The sequence below is a fragment of the Arctopsyche grandis genome, chromosome 7 (assembly GCF_051622035.1).
Source record: "Arctopsyche grandis isolate Sample6627 chromosome 7, ASM5162203v2, whole genome shotgun sequence".
Classification (NCBI taxonomy): Eukaryota; Metazoa; Arthropoda; class Insecta; order Trichoptera; family Hydropsychidae; genus Arctopsyche; species Arctopsyche grandis.
In genome coordinates, this window is record NC_135361.1 from 27,631,538 (window position 1) to 27,657,305 (window position 25,768).

Below are 25,768 nucleotides of genomic sequence, written 5' to 3' on the forward strand. Positions count from 1 at the left end.
AACGCTCCAATGGCCGGCCATGATACTTTTTGCGCATTTGAAACTCTCCCTTTTCAGTATCATTTAATAATATCAGTATCAAATCAGACAAATTGGCAAACTCTGACAGGAGACAATCGACCTGAGTCACATATGTATATCCAAGGTTTAGCCAGTAACACTTTTTTTTCCGTGAGAGGGGAAAACCTTGTGTTCAGACCAATTGTCTGATGGTCGGCTTTCGTGGCCCACGAGATGGCCGATGTTTTTGGTGCTGGCCGCCCTGGTCAGCCAGCGTACACTCCCGCGCCAACCGTCGCCGCGTAAACATTACTCGCGGCTCGTTTCCTCAATCCCGAATCACCAATTCGAGACTGGTGATGTTTGACGATACTTGGAGACCAGCTCCAGTATTCGTCCGGGGTAAATTAAGGAAGCCTGGTCTGTCTTCGTCCCGAAGGCAGACAACTCAGACACGCGTGTTTGGTGCATAACCTCAGCCGCACAACACGTGCTACCATTGTTTACGAACTCCCTGCTTGCTCTCTGTACATTTAACTGGAAATATAGTTGCATACAAAACAGATTTACGACCTTTTGTCATTGCATATAATCTCCCTCCATGTTCCTGCTTCCCGAATCACACTCGCATACGCAAACTGTACGAGAGAGGGAGACAGACGCAGAGACGAATGAAGGCACCATTGGGGGAAAACCACGAGTTATACACACATCACGACATCAGGTGGCATCTCGATTGAGAACCCCTGGCGTCTTTACACCTTGCATAGGCCCCCCCGGCCCGAATTCCAGAGGGAGTGTGAGATTCTTACTCACTAAAAACCCCTCTCTCTTTCAGCTGCTGCTGGACCCGCACTTAAGCATTACCAGGCAGCAGCTGGCCTTGCGCAATGCGCTCACACAGGAGACAGCAGATACCCACCTCAGGTCGCGGTGCTCTTATCGGGTCCTACGACTCGGAAGTGGGCCCCCGGCGTCTCCTTTCCCTTTTGGACTGCAACTTCTCCTCGATCACGGAGGCAGCAAAGGCCTCCCAAGCCGATCAGCTCTTTCTGTCGCGGAGCATCGAACCCATCACCATCCCCGTCCATAGCGTTTCCTCCCCGATCGCGGCTTTGAGGGCCTCTCTCGGGGCGTCCCACGCAGGCCAGTGAAGCAATGTGTGCTCCGCAGTAACACTGGCCAATTATTAAACCCATGACTTTTATTTTTTTATTTTATTTTTTATTTTACATATATACCAGGAAGGACTTACAGGTAAATCCCAATGCGCCTTCCTGGCCAATTACAAATACAAATGCAGCATTTTTTTATTATAAGTCGTTGAATTGCGAGACACTGAAAAAACTCGCAAATTAACGAGACATCTATGAATTGTACATAAATTTTTATTGTACATCCATCAAATTTCAAATAGTGGTGACATAGTAGGTAGGAAGGATTTTTAGCCAATTTTTTTTTCCGGGAACCGTTTCAACAATGAAATCAGAGAAAATTGGCAAACTCTGATAGGAAACGATCAACCTGGAGTCACAAATCCAGGTCTGACCAACAGCATACTCTGAAAAATTCATTTTCATTCAGGGATAGAACCCGGCACCTTCTTGACGGTAAGCAGAAGCTTAACGTCCGAGCTATGCTGCTGGCTTGAAACCACTGAGGTATATTGTTGGCTAATATAAAAAAAATCATGAGACTATCTTTCAACTCCAACGATAAATCCTTATCCAAGCTGATACTCGTACTACCTAAAATATTGAGTAATTTGGCACCCCTAGTTACGAGCAGAAACGAAAATCTAAGTTCATAAAAACTTTTATTGAAACAGTAGACAAGGTACAATAATTGTTTATTGAGATTTTAATGAAAACTCTGCGGTAGTTCGACTCAATTTATTGATGTAGCTTATGATATCGTCCTGCATGTCGTCAAAATTCCACAAGCACTAATAGTTGTGGTAGCATCTCTAGTTTCGGGTGCGAGATAGATTTCGCCACCTCTGGCTTTGTTGAACCGACTCATTTGAGCTATCGTCGATTCGACCAGCTCAGCTCCAGATGGTGTAGACCACGACAACACTAAGCCATGACATTTGCAAACTCTAGAAATGATCATATTCCAAGAGACCTTGTGAAAAGTAATATTGCCTTCTAAAACCAGTTCACTTTAACCACATATACATATGTATATCCCTAACGGTAAACGGGTTACATCCCAAATGTGAAACGCTAACAGGATAACCACCGCTACGAAGATCGCTCGCGCGGATCTCCTGTTGCATAGAAATATTGTCGTACAGAAAACTGCCCAAATATTAGTCAGCAAATCCTATTTTTACGAGATTTGGGCAATTTTTGAGCATTTTCGTAGCGGCGGCTATTCTAGTAGCGATTTACGTTTGGGATGTAATCACCTAACCATCCCTAACGTAAGATGACCATTCAATAATAAAAGTGTACTGGTTTTATCTCACTTTCAAAACCAGTACGAATATGTACTGTATCGTGGGAACATGACAGAGAGAGAGAGTATCCACTGGCTAAGCATTCGTGGGTGAACAATAGAGACGCAATAAAGGATACGCTGGAGTTCTCACAGACCTGGGAAAGTGCGTTCGTAAAAAATAGACTCGCGAGGGTACTCTTACGTGCCTAGACATATTAATGGATCGGGGAAGCTGTGCTATTCAACTTGTCTTTTATAAGGAGATACACATGGCAGATTAGATTATTTTGGAGTGAGCGGTGGTTCCGTGTGAACCTCTGGGATCGCTGAATAAATGCTGTGAAGCGACTTTGGCGTTTCATTTGGATACTGAACCTACCCCTACGCAACAGTATTAAACTTGTACATACAATATATAAATTTTTGATATCATATTCAAATAGTGGGTAGGATGGTTTTGATTTTGATAGGATTTGATGAGGAACCGTTTCAACAATGAAATCCGATAAATTGGTAAACTCTGGCAGGAAACGATCGACTTATAAATCGAGTCGCAAATAGTCAAGTCTGACCAGCAGTACTACAGATAATACTCAGGATGAAGTCTGTTCAATCGAGGTTAAGCCACAGGATCGAACCCGGTAACCTCTCGGTGGTTAGCATTAACATAATCACCAAGCAATGCTGCTGGTTTAATTTCACACTAATTTCTAAATTTGCAGTTCAAATGGTATTATGTGTTCTTCACGAAAAAATTCAAGTATAATTCTTGTATCGATGTGATGAAAAAAAAAAAACAACACTAAATTTAATGAACCGGAAGTGGGATTTTTTCTTCTTAGAAAGGTCAAAAATGTTGTCACCTGGATTCTGTCCACACCCCTGAACGTATCAAGCTGAGAATTTATATTTGTATTCTTTATGTACTAACTTAGAGCTGATGAGGTTTTGGTCAGAATTCGTAAACCGGAAGTAGTATTTTTTTTAAAAACGATATTTTATTATTTTATTTTGACCTTTTAAATTATTTTTATTTTCTTGATATTTAATGTGTATAATACTGATAGTGATTTTAAGTAATAAAAAAAAATTGAACAAAATCCGACAACCGGAAGTAGAACTTTTGTCTTGTGCAAGTTTCCATACATTTGCGCTCAATTTGTATCGAAAATGCTGTCATAGCTATTAGTATTTCATAATGCTGCCGGTATGTGTGAATGTGGCTGTACGGTTCAATATAGAAATTTGTTTTGTGACTTTTTTATATCCCTCAAATACATAGATAAAGTCATGGGTTGGTCACACCCGAATTTTTTTGATTGTATCAATTTATTTATGGGTTGACCTTCATTTACATAGTGTTTTTGTTGTAAATAAAAACTATTATTCAGTAGCATATTTATTGATATCCAGATTAAACATAAATTTCACACTGAAAACAAAATATTAATCGTAGATTTAAAAAAATTAGATCCGATTTAAACAAACAAGTGCATACAACACTACTGTGTATTATATTTGCATTTATAAAATAAACCTTTCTTCTTTGACTAAATATGACGTCAAACTATAAGAGCAACTTTTGCAAAGACGGTATTATACATACATATATATATATATATATATATATATATATATATATATATATATATATATATATATATATATATATATATATATATATATATATATATATATATATATATATATATATATATATATATATATAAATCAACCTTGTAATAATGCAGCTATGCTATATTTGATATTTATATGAATAAAACACTATCAAGATACCCACGTATAAACACAATTATATATCATTCAAAAGATTAACAGTTTAAACACGCACTACATCACCGACGATAGCATAATATAAAATTGTCGCGGGTTAAAAGTTTTTTTAAGTATATGTAATTTAACCACAAATATAAATTCAAGATAAACATTACTAAAAAAATAACATAGTAAGAAATACACAAATTACATTTAGCTATCGGGAAGCTCCGTGATAACACATCATATACATCGAAATTAGTCGAATATTAATAGCACGTTTAACAAGATTGAATTAAGTGAGTTTGTATTAAAAAAATCTTCTCCACTCAAAGAGCGCACAATAATAATTTAAAAATACTTTTCACTCTTTTCTTTTTACAGTTTATTAATTATCACTATGTAATATCAGTGCACGATCCATTCAACAGTGTGAAAATTATATAAGGCACATATATGCATGCTATTTTCGTAGTTATATGTTTACTCAAAAAGGGATTATTCTCACACATAAATTTAAAAATTACATAATATCGATAGAAAAAATTGCCTAAAATATCCGATGACACAAATTCGGTATATGTGTATCTTTTTCTTCCACAACTACATGTTTACAAATTATATTTTTTGGGAATATAGTGTTTAAATGCCAACACAAATATGATTTGAGCACGAGCAATATTAAAAATTGCACAAAATCCTCAATTTTATTAAAACGATGCACCATATCCAGTCTTTGAAGCAATCTTCGTTATTTATGCTAGATATTTTTTAGATAAATTAATTATTTAAGTTTACAAAATTATGTAGAATCAAAATTTAATAATATATATATATATATATATATATATATATATATATATATATATATATATATATATATATATATATATATTATACATCTCAACATTAACACATCCAGCTCAAACCACACTTAATTAGATGTAAAATTTGGAATGAATACATGATATATTTCGAGAAGCGGGATTTCTTTGTATATGTATGCAATAGCGAACAAAATTCGTCTTAATTTTCACCAAGTTTTAGATAAGTTCACAAATTCGGAATAAAAGCATTTATTTGGTAAATGAAACACGCCGATAAGCACTGGTTTTATATTTTATTTAAAAATAAAACCAAAATATTTTCAATATATGATACATTTAGATCGAAAAACATAACGCAATGAGAACAACAAATAATTTTGATGTATTTAATCTACCAAATAAACGATACGGTGAGATTTAATGTTGAACATATAATATCATAGATTTTTTTTCTATTAAAAAAATTGAACTCATTTTATTTTTCACAGAAATTATTATTGTTTTATAAACGATGGATTGATTTGGTGGTAATTTAATAGTCGTCCATGTCGTATACATCATATATATCATCGTCGTCCAACTGCATAGATTGAAAATCGACTTTATATCGTAAAAGACCTGCAAACAGAAAAAAAAACACCATAAATATAAACTTCACAACTGGCGGAAAATTTTATAAAACCATAGCAATAACATAATTACAACATACAAAAAAAAAAAAATCAAATCAATAAAAAAGGAATAAACAATATTACAATGAATTTTTGTTAAATTCAAGAACTCTTTATTGCAAATTTAAACCCCAAACAATGTGTAATTTTAGGCCTTATTCTAGAGACAAACATCTACACGGTAATCGGCTTTGATTTGAGTGAACCAGCAAACTCTACGTTCAAGTACGATCTGATAGCTTTAGAACCAGGCCTGATACATATATGATTTATGACAGCTTTGCTTGATTATGAATATTATTATACAAAATACCATATATGTAATTTTTAAAATATGTATTATTTTTAGACTATAATTAGATGAAAGAAAAAAAAAATGAGAAATATCATTTACACGGTAGATTTTATATATTAACTCACTATGGGCCTTAAACACACACCCTGTTATAAAACTTCATTCAAAAGCCGTCAACTCTGTTTTTAAATCCTCCAAACTTCATACAAAAAAAATATTATTTAAAGGTTGTGGCCATTTGCAGGTACTAATATCTGCAAATTATTGGCTATTTGTAGGTACTATATCTGCGACAGGCGCAAAGCCTTCTGCGCATGCGCGTGAACTGTCACTGTCAGCGTGTTTACTGATAAAATTTTGTTTTAAACCTCTTAAAATTTAGTTCGAACTCGTAAAGTGACGTAGTATGAACGATTGATTAAACACATAAGATTAAAATAATGAACGATTGATTAAACAAGTCTAGCATACATTAAATGTAAGAAATTATAATCGGATTTTAAGTTTACGCGCATGCGTAGAAGGCTTTGCGCCTGTCGCAGATATAGTACCTGCAAATAGCCACAACCTTATTTAAAAGATTTAGTTTCAAACTTCCATTCAAAAACAACATACCAGCAGATCCAAAATATCGATAAATATATTAATAATAATATATATTTCCATACTTTAAAGCTTGAATTTTTCAAAGGAATTTCATCAATAATATTCAGAAAGGATTTCAAATCCTCAGATATCGAAATTCACTGTTTTTTTTCCCGCTTAGCATACATACTTCTCAAATTGAATCTTTCGTTCAAATGAATAACAGTGATGGCCACGAGAGCCATCTTTGGGTAGAGTTTATATTTTGGGCGTGAACCTTTATCCTCCCTTTCCTTTCCATCCTTTCAAAAGATGAGAGAACAATATCAATTTGACTGTTATTCGTCCTTTGTTAGTCGAAAAACTGCTTTAGATCGTTGACTTTGGAGAGTCATAAGTTAATATTATGTATGGGATGTATTATTAGCATTTATAAAAATTGTAAATATGTAGGTGTTTGAGCTCTTCTTCCTATTATGCTGTACATTAACATTAGAATAATATAATACTTTAATTACTAACAAAAATAAAATAAAATTGTAAAATAGAAAATGATCAGTAGCTATTAAAAATAGATATAAGATGCATTGTGAACATAATTTAGTAATAAAAAGCATTTAAAAATAAAATAAAAAGGTTCACCCTTTTTCACAGCTTCCGTAGCCAAACACTGATCAATAAGATATCGTTTACTACGTGAAAATATATTGAAAATTGAATACAACACTCACCGCAGTTTGAGAAATACCGATCTGATAATTCGTACAGTTGAAGAAGAAGTATTCAACTTTCAATTCAGTTGATTGAAAGGTTTTAGGAGTTGTTTAATTTATAAAATCTACTATTTTCACCGTTACTTAGCGAAAAATACGCAGACTATCGTAGTTTTCGGAAAATTCGGGCGGTCCATAATGAGTTAATTCAGACAGATGATGAATATTGTACATACATACATATTTGGGACCCAAAATCAATTGCAACAAAATATCCAAACTACTACGAAAGTATATTATCATTGCCTTTGTTGTACAAGGTGCAGCAAATTCATTTCATTATTTAAAAAAATATATATATAAATATACATATATTATATAACATGTTTTCTTTTATTTTCAATTTTCATTTTTTACTGTACAGATGTTAGATTTTTATTAAATTATTGTTCATCAAAATCTTGTTTTTGCATTCATTTTTAGCATCTACTCATAAGTTATATATAAAAATATGAGTTGTAAATGGAGTTTTGCAGCACCTTGAACTGTATATGTATGAATTTCTACACCTTTACAAGCGAGTTAATTTATTTCTATAGAAATAAACACACGATATGATGAGAAATAGACAAATGATGTAAAGGTAGCGAATCGGTCAACCGTTATCGGTTGATATATACTTATAAAAAAAAAAAATTAAACGACATGCTTAAACAAAAGTCAGTACTCTTCGTACCGTACTTACCATATTGAAAGAATATGTATGAAATGTGTGATTGCATCTTTCACCCGAAACAATTTATGCGTTTCGATGAACGAGTACAAGCACTTTCGTCTCGCATAATGTACGTATCATAGATACGAAGTTGCGAAATGTTACGTGTGCACAAATTTGGCGTTTTATGCGTGAGCAGATCGGATAGGCGTAGGGAAAAACACATGAAAATTCAATGTCAATTGATACTTTTATTAAAAAATTCAGATAATTATACACAGCGCTTCTTTGTGGCAGTACAATGTTTCAGAACAATGCGAAATTCCATCACGTACTAGTGAATATATAAAGGATGTGCTGAAGGAGCATTTTTTTCTGGTACAAAATAAGGCACACAGATGCCCCAAATATATGATACGAGATATATTCATTTCCATTTCTTTTTTTTCTTTTTTTATTTGTTCACATCTTTCAGCCGAAAGATCCAGCTTACAAACACAGCTCAGTAGTGATTTTCCCCAGAAAAAAGTGCATCCGATATTGTTGCAAACTTACGACAAATGTTCGATGCGGTATTTATTCTTAATTTTATTTTATGTATACAGATAACGACGGCAAAAGTGTGTATTTTCAAATCTGTAATGTGACCGACGTTTTTTTATTATAATATTATATATATATGCGTTTCAAATTGACCGATGATTTATCATAAAAGCACAAATTAACATTGAGTAACTAGACAGTCTCATATATACATTATAGGGGGACCAAGAAGAAATCGCACATTTTATTATGGACCCATGTTTGAGCTCAATTTGTGTTCAGACACGATCACGTATTCTATTCTTTTACATTACTTTAGTTTATTAAGTGTATTTTGTTGAGAAGGGTAAAATGTCAAAGCCCGAAACCGACGTAAGGAATTGTATGGTGCTTTTATTTTGATCAAGGCTTAAACACTAGTAAAGCTACTAAAGCAATCAGAGACGTGTATGGCGAAGTGCTAACTGTTCGAAGATGTCAATTTTGGTTTCAAATATTAAAAACTTTACAAGCGTGCAGGTCACACAAACAGCGGTGAATGTGGCACGGGTTTTTTTTAGATACTTTTAAACAAACATGTGAAAAAAATGAGCCATGCCATGTACAGATTCATTGAACGCTCCGCCCCAAAATGACCCTCTGGACCTTTTTCGGTAAAATTGTATGGTTGTATATTTATCCTTGCTTGACAGTGATCAATAACGGTGTATCCCATATTTGAAGAAATGTAGGAAACCACCCACAACGAGGAGCCATGCACACAATGTGCCGTTTACAGCTGTGTTTTCTTTCGCCCTAAATGGTTCCACAAGATAAAATATATAGAACAGATTCCTGTTTTATCATTTATATATGAAGTATATATCCAGTTGCAGAGATGTCGTTGATTAAAAATATTTTAAGAACACGAGTTTTATCGGGACCCCAAAGTTCAAGTGCAGACTGCGTAAATACGAGAATTCTCGTGACCCGCCATCAAAAGTTGGGTACTCAAACACGAGAATTTTCGTGACCCGCTTGCAAGTGTTAAATAGGGAGATAGAAGCTTGAAGAACTCACCTAAATCGGGGCGACCCTCAAATTTTGATGAAGATATGCTCAAATCGTTAATCGAATCGGATCAAGTTTTGTTGAATTATCGCTGAAACTCATATCTCCACGGTCAACAGTGCAATTACATTTAAGAAGCATCAGAAAGATAAATAGGATGGGTATTTGAATGCTGCACAAACTCTCTGCGGATAACAAAGACGCGCCAAGAAACACTTTGCAGTTCCTTGTTGTCAAGACAAAGAAACTGTCGCTTTTTACACCAGGTAGTAATTTGGAGACGAAAAATGGGATAGATGGAGCACGGTCTGAAAGACAAACGTTTCAGAAATACGGCAGACGTTGTAAAACACTTGGTGTTTTCGTGTATTTCGATTCAAAACCAACCAATTTATTCAAAAAGGAAATCGAAAAGATGGAAGATAGTTAGTAATAATCACGGTAATTATATTTTGTAAAATTGTGTTTAGAATAAATATTTATATTGTGTAAAAAATACGCGATTTCTTCTTGGTCCCCGCTATTATATACGATAAAAATCATCAAAGTCATCATAAATATAAACATTAAAACAAGTACTCCATTCCGGTATTTTCAAGCGAAAATGCTCAACGATCCAAAATAAACAGAATACAATATTAAAACTAGAGCAAATCGAACTCAAATTTCTAAGACTAGACTTACAATATGTATTGCATACGTCAAGTAATCACAGTGAAAAGAAAATAACGTCATCTTAAAAATAAAGTCAAAAATTTGCGAGTCGATTGATTGTAAAAATTTATAACTAATGTTAATAGCAAACGCACACACTTTTACATATTAAATAGAAAACAATTATACACAATAAGCCAAGAGCTGAAAAATATTAACATACATTATGAAAAAACTAATCGTAAGAGAGGTTGTTGTTCAAAAGTATGCGATTATTATCGTTATATCGAAACGGACATTCGGTGAGTCGAGTGACGATGATACAGATTCATTCCCCGTGTGATGTGTTTTATATATATATATGTTAACCCTTCGTAACCGTTACATGAACACATGAAAACAAGTTCACAGATGCGCTTGAATCAAACACATTCAGAAGAATGATCTTTATACAAAGCGGCGGGTGAAGACGTGTCGAAAAACAACTCGACAAAACTCTGAACGGTGCCGTGATTCGGAAAACAAAAACAAAACGATCGGATCGAGGCTTCGACCTACGCACGCAAAGAAAGCTTCCAGAAACAACGGCTTCCGACACACATAAATATAATATAATCAATCAAAAGAGATGTGAGCGACGTTCAACGCGTTATATATATATATATGTAACTTCCGAGGTATATCATTGTGGTGTTCGACGTTGCGCACGAAACGAAATGTTAAATCAGTTTAATAGTCGTCGAGGTCGACGTCGTCCAAAGGTTCGTCGAGTTGCAACGATTGAAAGTCGACCTTGTATCTCAAAATTCCTATATACATACGAAACAGACCGAACGTTTTCCCAGCACCGCAAGTCGATCCACAAGCATCCAGAAACGCAGCGTAAAAATAAACGTTAAAAGATTACAATCAATTATATACACGTTTTGTAAAAGAGAAAAAAAATTGTTAGTGTTGTACATATTTGAAGCGTGAAACGAGAGTACTGACCTCCAATGCCTCCGAACCCTCGTACGAATTGACTGCCCTCTTGACTTTTATCGGATATGATCTCCAACGTGGTGCCGAAGGCTTTGTAATTGTTGGCTAGCCACTCTAGCAGGGGTTGACATTCCACTAATTCTAATTCGACTCCGCTCTATTCGAACAAAACATACCACGTTATTACATACACATCGTTCCAAATGTACTTTCATTTAGATAATAATTCAGTCGACGATTCGAACCTCTTTGTCGGTGAAGTGGGATTTGTCCTTTTCTTGTTCGGGAGTAAGGTGCAGTACAGTCTCTATGCTCGTTGCGTGCGATTTTAGCACATATCTGAAATGATAATCACAAGCACATAAAAATTTGATTTGCATGCAATTTTGCACGGAACAAATGACTATAGTTGAGACGTGTTAATGTGAGCGTGGGTTTTATTTTAAAACATTATTATATGTATTTTAATCTCATTTAAACATTTATTTAATTTTTATACTATCTATATAATCTAATATATAATTTCGAAAGAGACTTTGTGTGTAACTATTGTTGGTTCCCAGAGAAACAAATCAATATTCAAATTAATTTAATAAAATACTTACTATTCATTACAAATTCCAATTGTCTGGAATAAAAATTATTATAATTATTACTCGAATCCTGCTCGTACACACACATGCAACTAGCCCAACTTAATTAGCAGAATAGACTAGTAGTTAGCATATAATGCTTTGAACAGAGTTGTCACGGGTTCAAATCTCACTGGTTTCTGTTGGCCAGACCTTGGATTTGTGACTCCAGGTCGATCGTTTCCTATCATTGAAACGGTTCCAACAAATTGGCTACCCTATCCATTTTCTAGCAAAATCTCGAGTTTTCAGCAATTTCAAATTTCGCTGAATTGTATACAAAATTACAAATTTGATAATAAATGTCTCTGTGGATGTTAATTGATATGTATTTACTGAATTTCGCTGAATTGTTTAAAATGCTACAAATTTACAAATTTGACCATAGATGTCTCTGTGGATAATAATTGATATGTATTTATGTACTTTGCGAAGTACTAAATAAACAAATACAAATATGCATATCGATGGCTTGGTGCATAGATAGCGTAGGTCCATTTTTTAATTCATATTGAATTTTAAGTTAAAATTAACTACAAACTTAAAATCCGAAAATGGACATACAATATCTGTGCACTAAGAAATCGATATATGTATGTTACGATATATGCGACATGGCATGGTGTCACGACAACTGGCTCACGGGCATTACCGAAAGTGCCGATACTGGTGGTATCGGTATTTGACCAAAAATAAGTCTTTGGAACGATCGGTACTACAAACTAAATAAATGCTTTTGAAAAACCGCAGACTTGTCAAAATAACTGTTGTGAGCCAGTTGTCGCGTGAGTGAAATATTGTGCGCGTAACGCCGTTGAGTGAAAGGTCCGTGAGCCAGTTGTCGCGGAACCATATGTTACAGGCTAAATGTTCACTCCAGTTCGTCAATGAACATACTAGTTTGTTCGTGCTAATACTAGACTGTTCGTGCTAATTACTAGTTTACAAGTTTGTGCAAATTACACTTAATATGTGTATGTAGTTTGAGCTAGAAAATAGCAAAAGTCCACTTTTCTTCATTTCGAGAAATATTTCGCAAAACATTGGATATAATGTTTTGCATTCAACAATGTTTAAAAATACCGGTGGCCTGTAATCTGCTTTTCCGAGATTCTAGACATACCGAATCAAAAGAAGTGATATCAATTTGTGAATTAAGCCAAAGAAAAATAGTGTTTTTGGAACTGAAAATTGGACTACCGCCACTTTAACAAATGAATTATAAAAAAAAAACGTTAAATTAAAATTAGCTTGTTTCGGTAGTAAAGGACATTGATTATACCGTCATATTTGAATAATACAATATATGTATTTTGTTTCAAATTATGCTTTATTACCGTAAAAGTGATAACCAACACTTATCGGAAAATTTTGTTTTGTCCAAATATAAACTTAATTTTTAAATTCAATATTTGTTTTATGTGTACTTTGTATTTAGATCAATGTCATAATGCCGAATAGCATTATTTCCTTACATAAATAAATAAAGCATAACTAATCGGTCACCGAAAATGATAATGAAGCCGTCACAATGATAGTATATTTGAAATATCAACCCCAATCGTAAACATATCTTAAATTGTACTCAATGACTCAAAAGAGTCTGATTGACCATGTGATTGCCATCTACGATTGGGTCCGATATACGTACGAAAGTATCTACAAAATTCAAGTTACCTCTGAATGTCTAAGTTTTCCCAACAGATTAATGTTTCTACAGATCCAAGTTCTAGGGCGCGAAGAGTGTCCTCAACGCCGAAGCAGTATTTGCCGGTGTCCTGCAACGTGGAAGATTGAATGAAAATGTCATGAGTCAGCCGTCCGCAACGAGAATACGATGCGCGTCTGCAAGACATTAGAGCTAAAAACGAAAATGTTTCACATACATACAAAATATTACCTGTGATATTTCATCAAAATATCTGCCAATAAGTTTCTTCTCTTGAATAAACTTAACATTCTGCAACGACTCGGCGGCCAATTCGATGGCTTGGTTGAAACCGTTTTCGCCACCGTACGATACGTCCACCAATTTTATGATCTTCGCTTGCAGCCTCTGAAAGCGGAAAGTTGAAATATGCATAAAACATACATTTACAAGATGTTTGGCCCGACATTGTATTGTGTGTAATAGAAGTATGTAGTATAGAAACGATATGGAATGATTATTTACATTAGTGCATTAGGTTTATGAATTCTCATCAAATTGAATCTGTTTGAATTGTAGAATATGATATTTTATTGAATGCCTTTGCAATGGTGAGGTTGATTTGGGGTATTTCACCTTAACCCTTATAACACCCTAGCTGATATATCGACTTTCATATAATCGCCAAAAACACCCTGAGCCGATACATCGGGGCTTTTCAAAATGATCTATTTATTTCCATATTTTAAACGTAATTTGATGTTTAAATGAGTTTTTAAGATTGGTTATAAGTGCAGTCTCAACAGCTCTTTTTCAATTTCTTTTTGGTTTATATCTATTTTAGACATACCTTTGTTTATATTTAACAAAATACAAGACATTTGTAAATTCCTAAAATATAAAAATATGTATTTGAAATCGGTTTTTTATTTCAATTTTTTTTGTTGTTCATTTTTAGAAATTATTTTAAATTTGTTTACAATAATATTTTTAATTTATTGACTTATAATAAGTTCGAAATACTATTTAACTATAAAATATTTTTATTATTAATGCTTTTTGGTGTTCTTACGGTATTTTTGGCGTATCTATTTGAGTTTAATGAGTTTAAATGATTTTAATGAGTTTTAATGAGTTTAATGAGTTTCCCAAAGTTACGACCAGTAACATATATCAGTGGTTAGCGTATAATGCTGTCAACTGAGTGGTCAAAGGTTCAATCGATGGATTGGCCAGCTGGCCAGATCTTGGATATGAGACTCCAAGTCAATCGTATTTCAGAGAATATCATTGAAACAGTTCCAAAAAATTGCAAACATTGTCCTATATCTCACAAAATTCTAGTTTTCAGCATTTCAAATAAGCTGATATATAAAACGGTGCGAAAATGTTTGTCAAATTTATCCATAGATCAGTGGTTCTTAGCCTGGGTTCGATCGAACCCCAGGGGTTCGGCGGAGGTCAAGCCACACCCGACTCATATGATTGGGGTGCCAATTAAGAAGGGTTCGGTGAATGCGCATATGAAACTGGTGGGGGTCAGTACCTCCAACAAGGTTAAGAATCACTGCCATAGATGTCTCTATGCTGCTCTATATATTGTTAATTTAAAAATGCGCATTGACTCTTAAGCCTTCCTGATATACATAAAATAATTTCATAGTAATTTTTAGCCCAGAATGAGGTGAAATAAAAAGTTTCAACAGAAAAATTGACAAGATTAGTTCATTCGACGATATATGATGTAGAAAATACTAACAGGATCAAACATGTCGGACTGGGAGAGTTCCGTTTTGAAATCTGCAGAACCAGCAAGGATGAGGCCGCAGACGCTTGGCTTGTCTTGAATGATGAACAGTTGGGTGGCGACTTCGGCCACTTTGCGCACGTAGTTGTGTCTCTTTTCCATACGCAATCGAGCGAAACGCAAAGCGGACTGACCTCCTCTGCCGTGTTTCTTCGGCAAGTCGACCGTGAATTTGTGCAAGACCTGTCGAAAAACACACCAAACACAATGAAAGAAAACAATTGCGAGCACGTCTGAAAATGGACGCCGATTGCAGCGGGACAAACCTCTCGAGTGTTTCCCTGGAGCGTGCCGAACAAAGCTCCATTACCATCCATGACGATGAAGCCGAATTTGTTATCGTCGGCGAGCAGCGCCGTGAGGGCCTCCGTGTGGAATTTGTTATCACAGAGATACAGCGAAGTGTTGATCGGTTTGAACGGCTCAAAGTCTATATTCACTTTCTTCTCCTTGCCCTCCTCGGTGACGATCGTGCCGCAGTAGATAACGAGACCGTTTGGAGGCACTGCAAACGGTTGATAATGTACATTGTTAATTACATACTTACGATGCGAATGTTTGCTACAATACGAGAGTCATACCTTTAGTGTAGAGTTTGAGCCGGTGCTGGACGGAAGTGATGGCACCCAATACCGATAGTCGGTTCACGCGCGATTTGATGTTCGACGCTGTGCCGAATTCATCGGCGAGCATCTTGGAAACTCTCGAAATTTGATCTTTGGGTGGAATGATGAGAGATATCATCGATGTTCCATTCCTGAAATTAAACATAGGGACAACATTCACAAATCGGAAAGAAATTACGGTTTTTTTGTGCGCTCTTTTGAAGTCAGTTTGCTCTTGGTTGCCGTTGAGTAAGTACGTCAATATTGGTATTATTTTCAGGCTCCGTTTATCCCGTTAAGGTTTTCATTTCATTTTTTTTACTTTCACTCATAGGAAAAATGTCACGACCGGAGATCGACGAGATGCAATTGCGGTGTCTTTGTTATTTTCGCTTTACCTAATATATGTATATTCCGCAAATCAAATTAGCGAAATTATATATGCATTGCGAATACCGTGCAATTCAGGTCCGAAAACGTATATCAAATTTTAGAACTATACAACATCACCAAGGAGCAGTTTGAATGTTAATTCCAAACGATTATATAATAAAATTCATTCGACCGATTCATTGTTCCGAGTGCATTATATTCGAAATCTCCGTGACTAAATTTACCGTAGATTTCCGAAGTGATCCGAGCTTAACTAATTTCGAAACGAATCTGATGCGATTAAATATTGAATTGTGAGAATACAATTTAGCATATGGCAAACGGCTCGATTAGAACCGAGTCGCCTGATTGTGCCAACATTAAAAATGCGTTACGACACGAAAATGCATTACAAAATGAAATACGAGCACACTTGGATCATGGCCATGTGAAGAATAAAAAAAAAAAAAAAAAAAGACAGCATTTCATACCTAAACACAATGTCCGTGGTCTACACAAAATTTTACTCGATTAAAAAATCGTTCTCGGCACACAAATTTTGCCATTTCTACTGTTAATATAGAGCCCCGATTGTTAGGATTTACAAATTTGTTGCATAATACGTTATGGACTTGTCCATAGAAGATTGTGAAACAAAGCGACTTGAGGAACACAAATATAGTGATTTGAAACAACTACACTGATTTAGTGACTTTGAATATATATATGTATGTATAGATAAATCCAATACGTCATCGTTCCGTGGGAACATGAGAGAGGGTATCCACCGTTTAAGTGCATTCGTGGGTGAACAATAGAGAGCCCGGATTAGGCTAACGGGAGTCAGCAAGTGCCAGCACAAAGGATACGCTGGAGTTCTCACAGATCTGGGCGAGTGCTTGCGTAAACAATAGACACTTTAATGGATCAGGGAAGCTGTGCTGTACAATTTGTCCTTTCTAAGGAAGTACACAGTAGATCAGATTATTCCGTGCGGACCTTTGGGATTGTTGAATAAATGCTGTGAAGCGACTCTGGGTCTTTCATTGGGATCCTGAACCCACCCCTACGCAACATTATCATTAAAGTATTAAGATTTCCGAACAAAGAAAAAAAAGCGTTCTGTTATTTACTAAATGTTTCACTTTTCCAAGAAGCTCCATTTTTGCACTTATTGGCGAGGACTTATTTATAGCAGGAATTTCGTCTTGAACTTGATATGTATATGAAACGTTGTACTTTTATTGTTTTTTCAAAATATCGCAGACGATAACACAAGTCAATGAGGTGCGTTTATGCGCGCACGTACGCATTTCCGAAAATTAAATTGGCATAGCTTTAGTCTTCCTTTGGTAACTGAAAAAAAGTCCATAGACGGTTGATAACCATAAATCAGTCTTAGCGCCGGCCGCACTGTGATAGATAGCGAGTGACCAGGACTTATTTTTTATTTGTATCTCCAAATATACCGAATGCAGGGTTTTCATATTTTATGTATTCCTCATCGAAACCTCTATGATTCGAATTATGTCATTACGAAATGAAGACGTTGATCAATATGAACATAAATAATAATTTTCGCGGTCAGTGTGAGAATTACACCCGCCTTGAAATGACGGCTCTGCTTCGGTGCTATTTATAATATATTATTCGACGTTTAATACACGATAAAATGATTTTTATAGCTAACTATAAAAAACAATCTTGCAGATTTTGCATTGTTTTAACTTAAAACACATTTAAAACCGGACGCTTGGCGTCCAGCTCAGTGACGAGCGGATTTTTTTAACACTGTAAGGCAAATGTTAATCAGTCATCTTCGAAACAGATTTGTCAATACAATGTTGCTTATTCAAAATTTCGATACTCATTGGTTATACGGGCGCATTTGAGCATTGAGTAAACACATTAACACACATACAAATAAACAGCGGTTATATGAATGACTTCTAGGTGTCGCAAAATATTTTAGTAAAGTGACAATATAATTATTATAAAACATCGTGGTACGGCTTGTCAACACATGGAAAGTTATTCAGCAAAGTTAATGTGGCATTATATAATATGAAACCAAGATCCATTTGAAGAGATTCTCTCAGCAATGAGAAAATACTGGCCTCCACCAGAGCATATGTATGTGAAATTCATAGACATATAATATGGTTCGGTGATTACTAGTCAAATGTGAACCGGTCGCTCTAGATCGGTCACACGTGATCACCCGTCACACTAAAACTGGTCACACCCTAAAATCGGTCAACCAGTTTTCTCGTGACCAGTTTTAGTGTGACGGGTGATCACGTGTGACCGATCTAGAGCGACCGGTTGTCCTGTGACTGGTTCACATATGACTAGTAGTCCGTTTACCTATAATATATGGGAAATGCGTTTTCGATTTGTATCGATATTGTTTGGTGTGTACCGTCACTTTACTAAAACTGTTAGCGACACCTAGAGGCCATTCATGCAACCGCCGTGTATTCGTATGTGTAAGTATGCATACTCGATGCTCGGATGTGTCTGTATAACCAATAAGTACCAAATGTTTCTGACAACGAGGATCTTTAGTATACTTTATGCATGTTATATGATACAATAAGGGCGAAAACACACCGAAAGGCACCCGGCATGTTTCTTTTATTTTGGATACTTATGCATATGCAAAAAAAAAAAAAACGCAACTAAGCATAACCATTCCTGAGGCTTGACAGTGATCGATAACAGTTATTCCCATATTTGAGGAAATGTAGTAGTAAGTTTAAGAAAAGCTGTTTTGAATTTCATTAAAGAAAAAAAACCTGGGGAGTATGAGGAGGAATTCGTCGACTCCACTCGTCTTTTCGATCGTTCGACTTTCATTCATGACCCCTTGGATGCAGTGATCCAGACCCGAAGAGATAGGAACGGAAATGCCAATTTTTACAGGAATCGTTTAATGAAAATCAGAAAAATTAGCAAACTGATAAGAAACAATCAACTTGGAGTCACAAACCAAGGTCTGGCCAGCGCCGGGACTTAAGTGGGACTCGAACCCGTGACCACTCTCCTCGAAAGCATAATATACTGTAATATGAAAGCATTATACGAATAAATAATGAACTGGGAATGCCCTTCCTTGGCTTGAAGCTATGAAGACATGCCGTAAGGGAGTAGGTTTGCAACTCGGCCCTGTATACATATATATACATAGGGGTCTTTAGTGAAGTAAATCGGTCACTGTTTAGTCATATATACAGTGCCCGACAGAATTAAGTGGACACTTTTTATGTGTACACAAGAACGCGGTTTTCTCAAAAAGTAGAGCAAACATAGAGCTTTATAGTTGTCAAAAATTAAAAGGGTGTTATTTTATGATCCTAATTTAGACATTTCGTTTCTTTCGCTTTATAGCTGTTTCGTTGACATTACCGCATTCGTCACAATTCAAAAATTGGGTCGTGCGTTCATGCGGAACGAATGAGTTTGGGGACCCTGTATTTCAGTTATCACTGGTACGATTTCTTCAATTTTTTGTGTTTTATCATTCTATCTTTTGAATTGGTAGGAGACAGTTGTTTCGTTAATATTGTTCCCGTGTAGTGTTGTAAAAATTAAATGTCGAAAAAAATCTGAAATTCATGTTTAAGTTCAAAAATTTGTGGTAGAAGATGATAAAATTGGTATGAATTTTTGTGATATCGCGAGTAAATATAAAAATTCGATTAAAATAGAGATTAAAATTCGCCAAAAAATATATTGCAATGCCTTTATCGTTTTGGAAACGAATTGTGTGGAGTGACGAATGTAAATTTGAGCTGTTCGGCACAAAAAGTAAAAGAAAAGTATGGAAAAAATTCAGTGAAGCCCTCAAAAACAAGTGTGTTGAGAAAACGGTGGAATATGGTGGTGGGCTCAATGATGACATGGGGCTGTTTTTCCTGGAAGGGCGTCGGAGTCCAGCCAAAATAGAAGGAATAATGGACTCCGATATATACATCGATATAATCAAAGACAATTTGGAAGAATCAGTCGAAAAAATTGGGTCTGGGGAGTACTTTCATCTTTCAACAGGACAACGACCTAAAACACAAACCGAAGAAAACAATGAAATTTTTCGAAAAAGATGCAATTTAATTAATTGAGTGGCCTCCCTAATCACCAGATATTAATCCCATAGAAAATTAGTAGTATATAATGGACCAAAAATTTTTAAAAATTAAAAAAATAAATAAAAAATGTTTTTTGATGAATTGTCCACTATTTGAAAAAATTTAGATGCTGACACACCAAAAATTAGTTGAAACCACACCCAATAGACTGCAAGCTGTAATTAATTCCAAAGGATCTCATACAAGTTTTAAAAAAAATATATATCTCAATTTCTCTCTGTCCACTTAGTTTTGTCTGTACTGCTCATTTTTCCGTACTTTGCTCATTTTTTTTTTTTTTTTTTTAATAAACGGTATTGTTTTTTCAAAATATTTTTGTATAACTTTTTAAACCCAAGTATCATGAATATTACTGATTCATTTCTCTTGTGTAAAATGTATCATAACAAAAATATTCTGTCTTAAAGTTTTTTTTCTGAAGTGTCCACTTAATTCTGTCGGGCACTGTACATACATACATAGTTCCTGTACATTGACACGATTTTGACGTGTGATCGGAGGGGAAAATATAAAAAAATAAGGTTATAAAAGTTATTATTTCTATTACATGCAAAACTACGTACATAGTCAATCAGATTCAGTTAGCGGTTAGGGAGATAATTGAATTCAAACTTAAAAAAAAAAAAAGAGGACACCTATAAGGGGAGGTACCATTTCCGGTCAACTTAAAAATTTGAAAAAATTTACATCGTGTCGATAAGAATTTCAGTAATAGATACTAAGTTTCAGTTCGATAAGACTAACGGTGTTCAAAAAATCCCCAAAATACACAGACACACACACACATTTTTTCTAGATCATGAAAACGTGATCAGTGATCGATTCTGAGTTCGAAAAAACTTAATTTATTGTCACTACGTACATAGATAAAGTAATTATTTAGAATAAAAATACCAATAATTTTATTTTACTACCGCCATCTATGTACAAAACTAAAGACTACATAGACGTCACCCAGATTTCAAATTTGCAAACTTCAAACGATATTTTATCTCTATCGTAATGGCGGAGGATCCATTCACTTATATTGATGACCAAAATGAGCAATATGGCAAAGTAGTATGAAAACGATCGAATAAGAGTCAAATTTTTTCCTGAATTTTAATCGTAAGTGAAACGTAAAGGAGGTTTGTAATAATAATAAAAATGGATGTGTCACAGCTTTGCCCCAGCAATAGAATTCGAGGTATAAATGATGAGTACATGAACTGTTACAGGTTAAAATATTGTAGCATACACTAATAAAAAGAGCCGCCGGTTAAGTGCAATCGGATTATGCCGAGGCGCATCCCTGACCGTTATAATTGGTTTCAAAGATTACTAAGTGCATGTAGGCTAAACAATGGCCACCGAGTTGGCCGTTATTGGTCCCATCTCAGAAATAACTGATACCGTGGTACTGAATGTCGTGGGAACACATATCCGAGTACGTGACCATAACAATAGGTAAATAAACCGGACGTGGAAGATGCCTCGAGTGACCTATACGTTATAAGGCGGTATTTTGGCGATATCAAGACATTCTGCCAGTGCGTGTATCTCCTTAATCACCAATAAATGCTGTGACACGACTTTGGCCTTTTACTCGGATCCTCCACCCACCCCTACGCAATAATAGTTATCGTTAGTATAATGGACTTTTAGGCTGCCAGAGAATTTATTGACTTTTGGGCGAGCGCTTTGTGACCTATAATCACCGAACCGTTTACTAGCATGCGTTACAATGCCACAATAATGCATGCAATTCCCGTTCCCGTTCCCGTTTCTCGATGTGTTTCGAGAAGTGAATGTTTCAGTTTCTAATTAATACTTAATAATCAAATTAAATTACAGTAATGATAATTTTGTTGGAAAAACGCCGACAGTGAGCAAATTTGAAATTATTCAATTGTTTGTTTATTTTACCCTAACAATGCCGGTGGTTACGCGAAAGCATTTGAAATTATTGCGTTGCAATGCCACTCATTCCTGTTTTTCCATTCCCGTTGCCGTTTTTGGGCGATTTTTTTTACAGAAACCTTTGCAGGCATGCACACAATAGCTCATGTAAGTTTCATCGCAATCGGTTGAATGGTATAGAAACGCATACGTGACAGACAAACGGATAAACATTGATAAAATTGCGAATACGGAATATTTGGCACTCGAGTTCTCGTTAGTATGATAGTGTTATGTACACCGCCGAGTAAGTGCAATCGGATTAGGCCGAGTAGCATCCCAGTGACTGTATGACCGTTATAATTGGTTTCAAGGATTATCTCTAGACTAAGTGCACGTAGGCTAAACAATGGCCACCGAGTTGCCCGTTTTTGGTCCCATCTCAGAAATGACTGAATGTCGTGGGAATGAATACATATCCGAGTACGTGACCATAACAATAGGTAAATAAACCGGACGTGGAAGATGCCTCGAGTGACCTATCCGTTATAGATAGTGTATCTCCTTAAGAGGGCTGTACACCTGAAACCTTAATTTTGTTACCGTTCCTTTCTTCGATATATATATTGAGTGTACGTATATATTGAGTGAATGCGACAATATATATTAAAATATATATTGAGTGAATGCGACAGTTGCGCTTCGACCATATAAAACGTATTTTAAATTGACAAAATCGAGGTTTCGTATTCTACTATTTTCTCCTCCAAAACTGGACCAATTTTTAAAACAATTTCATCATCGGTATGAGAAAGATACTCTCTGTGCATCTATCGGCGTATTTTTTTTTAAATCGTCCGTTAAATAAGCACGCTGGACTCGTTTCGTGGGTGTAAAAAAGAGGCGATTTTATAGATGTTTGGCGGCTCCTAGCTCATATAAAAAATAATTAATCAAAAAAAAAATAAAACGATAGATGCACCCCAATGGTGGATATCCATAGCATATTAAAAAATAATTACTCTAGATGTATATTTAAATTAGCTTGATAGCTAAAATATATATAAATAAATAAAATAAATTAATTGGTTTCAAGGATTATCTCTAGACTAAGTGCATGTAGGCTAAACAATGGCCACCGAGTTGGTCGTTTTTGGTCCCATCTCAGAAATGACTGATACCGTGGTACTGAATGTCGTGGGAATACATATCCGAGTACGTGACCATAACAATAGGTAAACAAACCGGACGTGGAAGATGCCTCGAGTGACCTATCCGTTATAGATAGTGTATCTCCTTAATCACCAATAAATGCCGTGACACGACTTTGGCCCATACGCAACAATATTATATAAATTGTCGACAGTAAAATTTGGATGTGAAAATTGCATCTCAGTAACAAGTATAGTCCATTTGTTATGAGACTCGGAACGTTTTCCGTTTTGAAGAAGTGAAACGGTCGTGACTTGGAGCGTTATATTATGAATGTATATATGTATGTCATTGTTCTATTCGCCTACAAAATGGTCGCAGTGCATTGATCAATATATATGCAGAACAATCAGATGACAGAAAGGTGTCGGGTAGTGTGGCGGAAGGAGGGGAGGTGTGTGTGGTGGGGGGAAAGGGAAAGTGACAAGCGGCAGCCACATCATCACCGTTCAATATGGATGAGGGAGAGTGGGTCAAGGGGGGAGGTAGTCAGCTTCTTGTAGTCAGCTCAGTCAGGTCGAGACGATGGGGTTAGGGGTGGTGGGTGGTGGGTGGTGGTTGGTGGGGGAGGACGGGGGCGCAGTCCACCCGCGGCTACATAACCTCAAAACGTCACGGGGCACGTGGCAGGCGGGGGTGGGGGGGAGGAGGGGAGTGGTCGAGGGGTGGGGTTCTCACCCGCGCGCCATTTCGAGGCTCTTGATGAGCTTCTTGATCTTCCATATCTCGACGTTGCGGTCGGCGGAGGTCTCCTCGTTGGACATGGCGGGGGCGGGGGGCGGCGGGGCGCGGCGCGGGACGGTGGGGCGCGAAGGGGGCGCGGGGCAGGGGGCGGCAGCAGCAGCAGCAGCGCCACGCACTCAAACGCACGCACGCTCACTCGCTCGCTCGCACCACCGCCGACCACCGACCACCGACCACCGACTCCGCCCGCTGCCTCACCGACACCTCTACCAACACTCCGGACACCACACACCATTGCTGCCACACTCTCTCTCTCCGATGCGGTGCAAACGATCGAAAAGCGCCAGACAGACTGAAGCACAGATTAACGACACGTGTACCTTATGCGTGCGCACTGCTCGCACTTTCACGAAGTGAAATCTACTCGAAGTCCCGACATACCTACCCTGTATACGTTCTGTGCTTCTGATACTTCAGTTCCGAATTTTTCCTTATTAAATTATTAAAAACTCGCCAGAAAGATCCAACTTAATTTTAATAATTATGTAAGACAGGGAAGGTATGTTGACCGTATCCCGGTCTAACGAAACACGTGTTGTGTAGTTTGAAAGAGGATCGTTTATTTTTATTCAATTGGTACTATGGAGGATGAACGAATGAGACGACTGGCATGTTAATGCACGTGTTTATTATATGACAGCTGAAGACAGAGTGAGTAGTGGCTCTCCGAACCCAGCCGGGGTGGTCCCAACTCGCAGGAAGGCAACCAAACTCGACCATGTCGTATAAGCGAGCCGCCACAGTACAATGGTTATTGTATGTACGAAGAGGTTTCTTCGGAGATGTGATCTAGTTGAACTATAGAGGCTCACTCTGCCGGTGGAGGTTGCTGCGTTGCTTTATAAACGTTTTGGGTTGAAGTGTGTCGTGTGCACATCTTTTGTTCTTGGTACTCGCGCTGCCCTAGTTATGCTGCGAGCGTGGTTTTATGGGTTCATACGCCTGGACGTAGTTCGTGGTTTTTATGGGTTCAGTGTGCTCTTCCTTTGTTTCCCAGACACGTGTATAGAAACACGTGTCGACCTTTTGACGAGGCGAGCGTGTGCCATGCGTTAATGACTTTCCTGGATATGTGTCGCAGTGACCTGATGAGATCATTTCAGTTGTACTATATGCCTACAATTACCATTTTAATAATTGCATCTGTGCACATCGAAAGGTTACTCGTCATCTGATGTGCAATTTTTCATTCGTGAAGTCGAGAATTGCGTTTAAAGGTCTGTTCATACCTAGTCAGCACGTACCGACTTCAGCAAGTATCCGGCCGTACGAAAAGTATTCTTTGGTACATTTTGTATGGGTATATTCATACCAACCGTCACGTTTACGTCACGGTAGGCCTACAGCACTACCCGACATTTCCTGTTCATACCTTACAGCAACATCCGTCAACGTATCGTATCCGTTTTTTTGGCCATCGTGGAAATATACACGCGAATTACGTGCCATGAGTCTGCTGCTTTACTG

General features: G+C 36.5%; 1 protein-coding gene across 2 annotated transcripts; it reads right to left on the reverse strand.

Annotated features, from left to right (window-relative positions):
• Nucleotides 1-4,994: 4,994 nt before the first annotated feature.
• eRF1 (eukaryotic release factor 1) lies at nucleotides 4,995-24,557 on the reverse strand. 2 transcript variants are annotated; one of them, XM_077435127.1, is made up of 9 exons: nucleotides 24,236-24,557; nucleotides 15,924-16,099; nucleotides 15,609-15,847; nucleotides 15,295-15,525; nucleotides 13,788-13,943; nucleotides 13,565-13,665; nucleotides 11,501-11,594; nucleotides 11,265-11,412; nucleotides 4,995-5,666 (listed from the first exon to the last, which is right to left on the reverse strand). In XM_077435127.1, the coding sequence occupies exons 1-9, from the start codon at nucleotides 24,319-24,321 to the stop codon at nucleotides 5,581-5,583; spliced, it is 1,317 nt and encodes a 438-aa protein (XP_077291253.1). In that variant the 5' UTR covers nucleotides 24,322-24,557; the 3' UTR covers nucleotides 4,995-5,580. The 2 variants fall into 2 exon arrangements, with proteins under 2 accessions (XP_077291253.1, XP_077291254.1); XM_077435128.1 differs by lacking the exon at nucleotides 4,995-5,666 and adding an exon at nucleotides 8,491-11,083 and having other exon boundaries at nucleotides 24,236-24,520.
• Nucleotides 24,558-25,768: the final 1,211 nt, after the last annotated feature.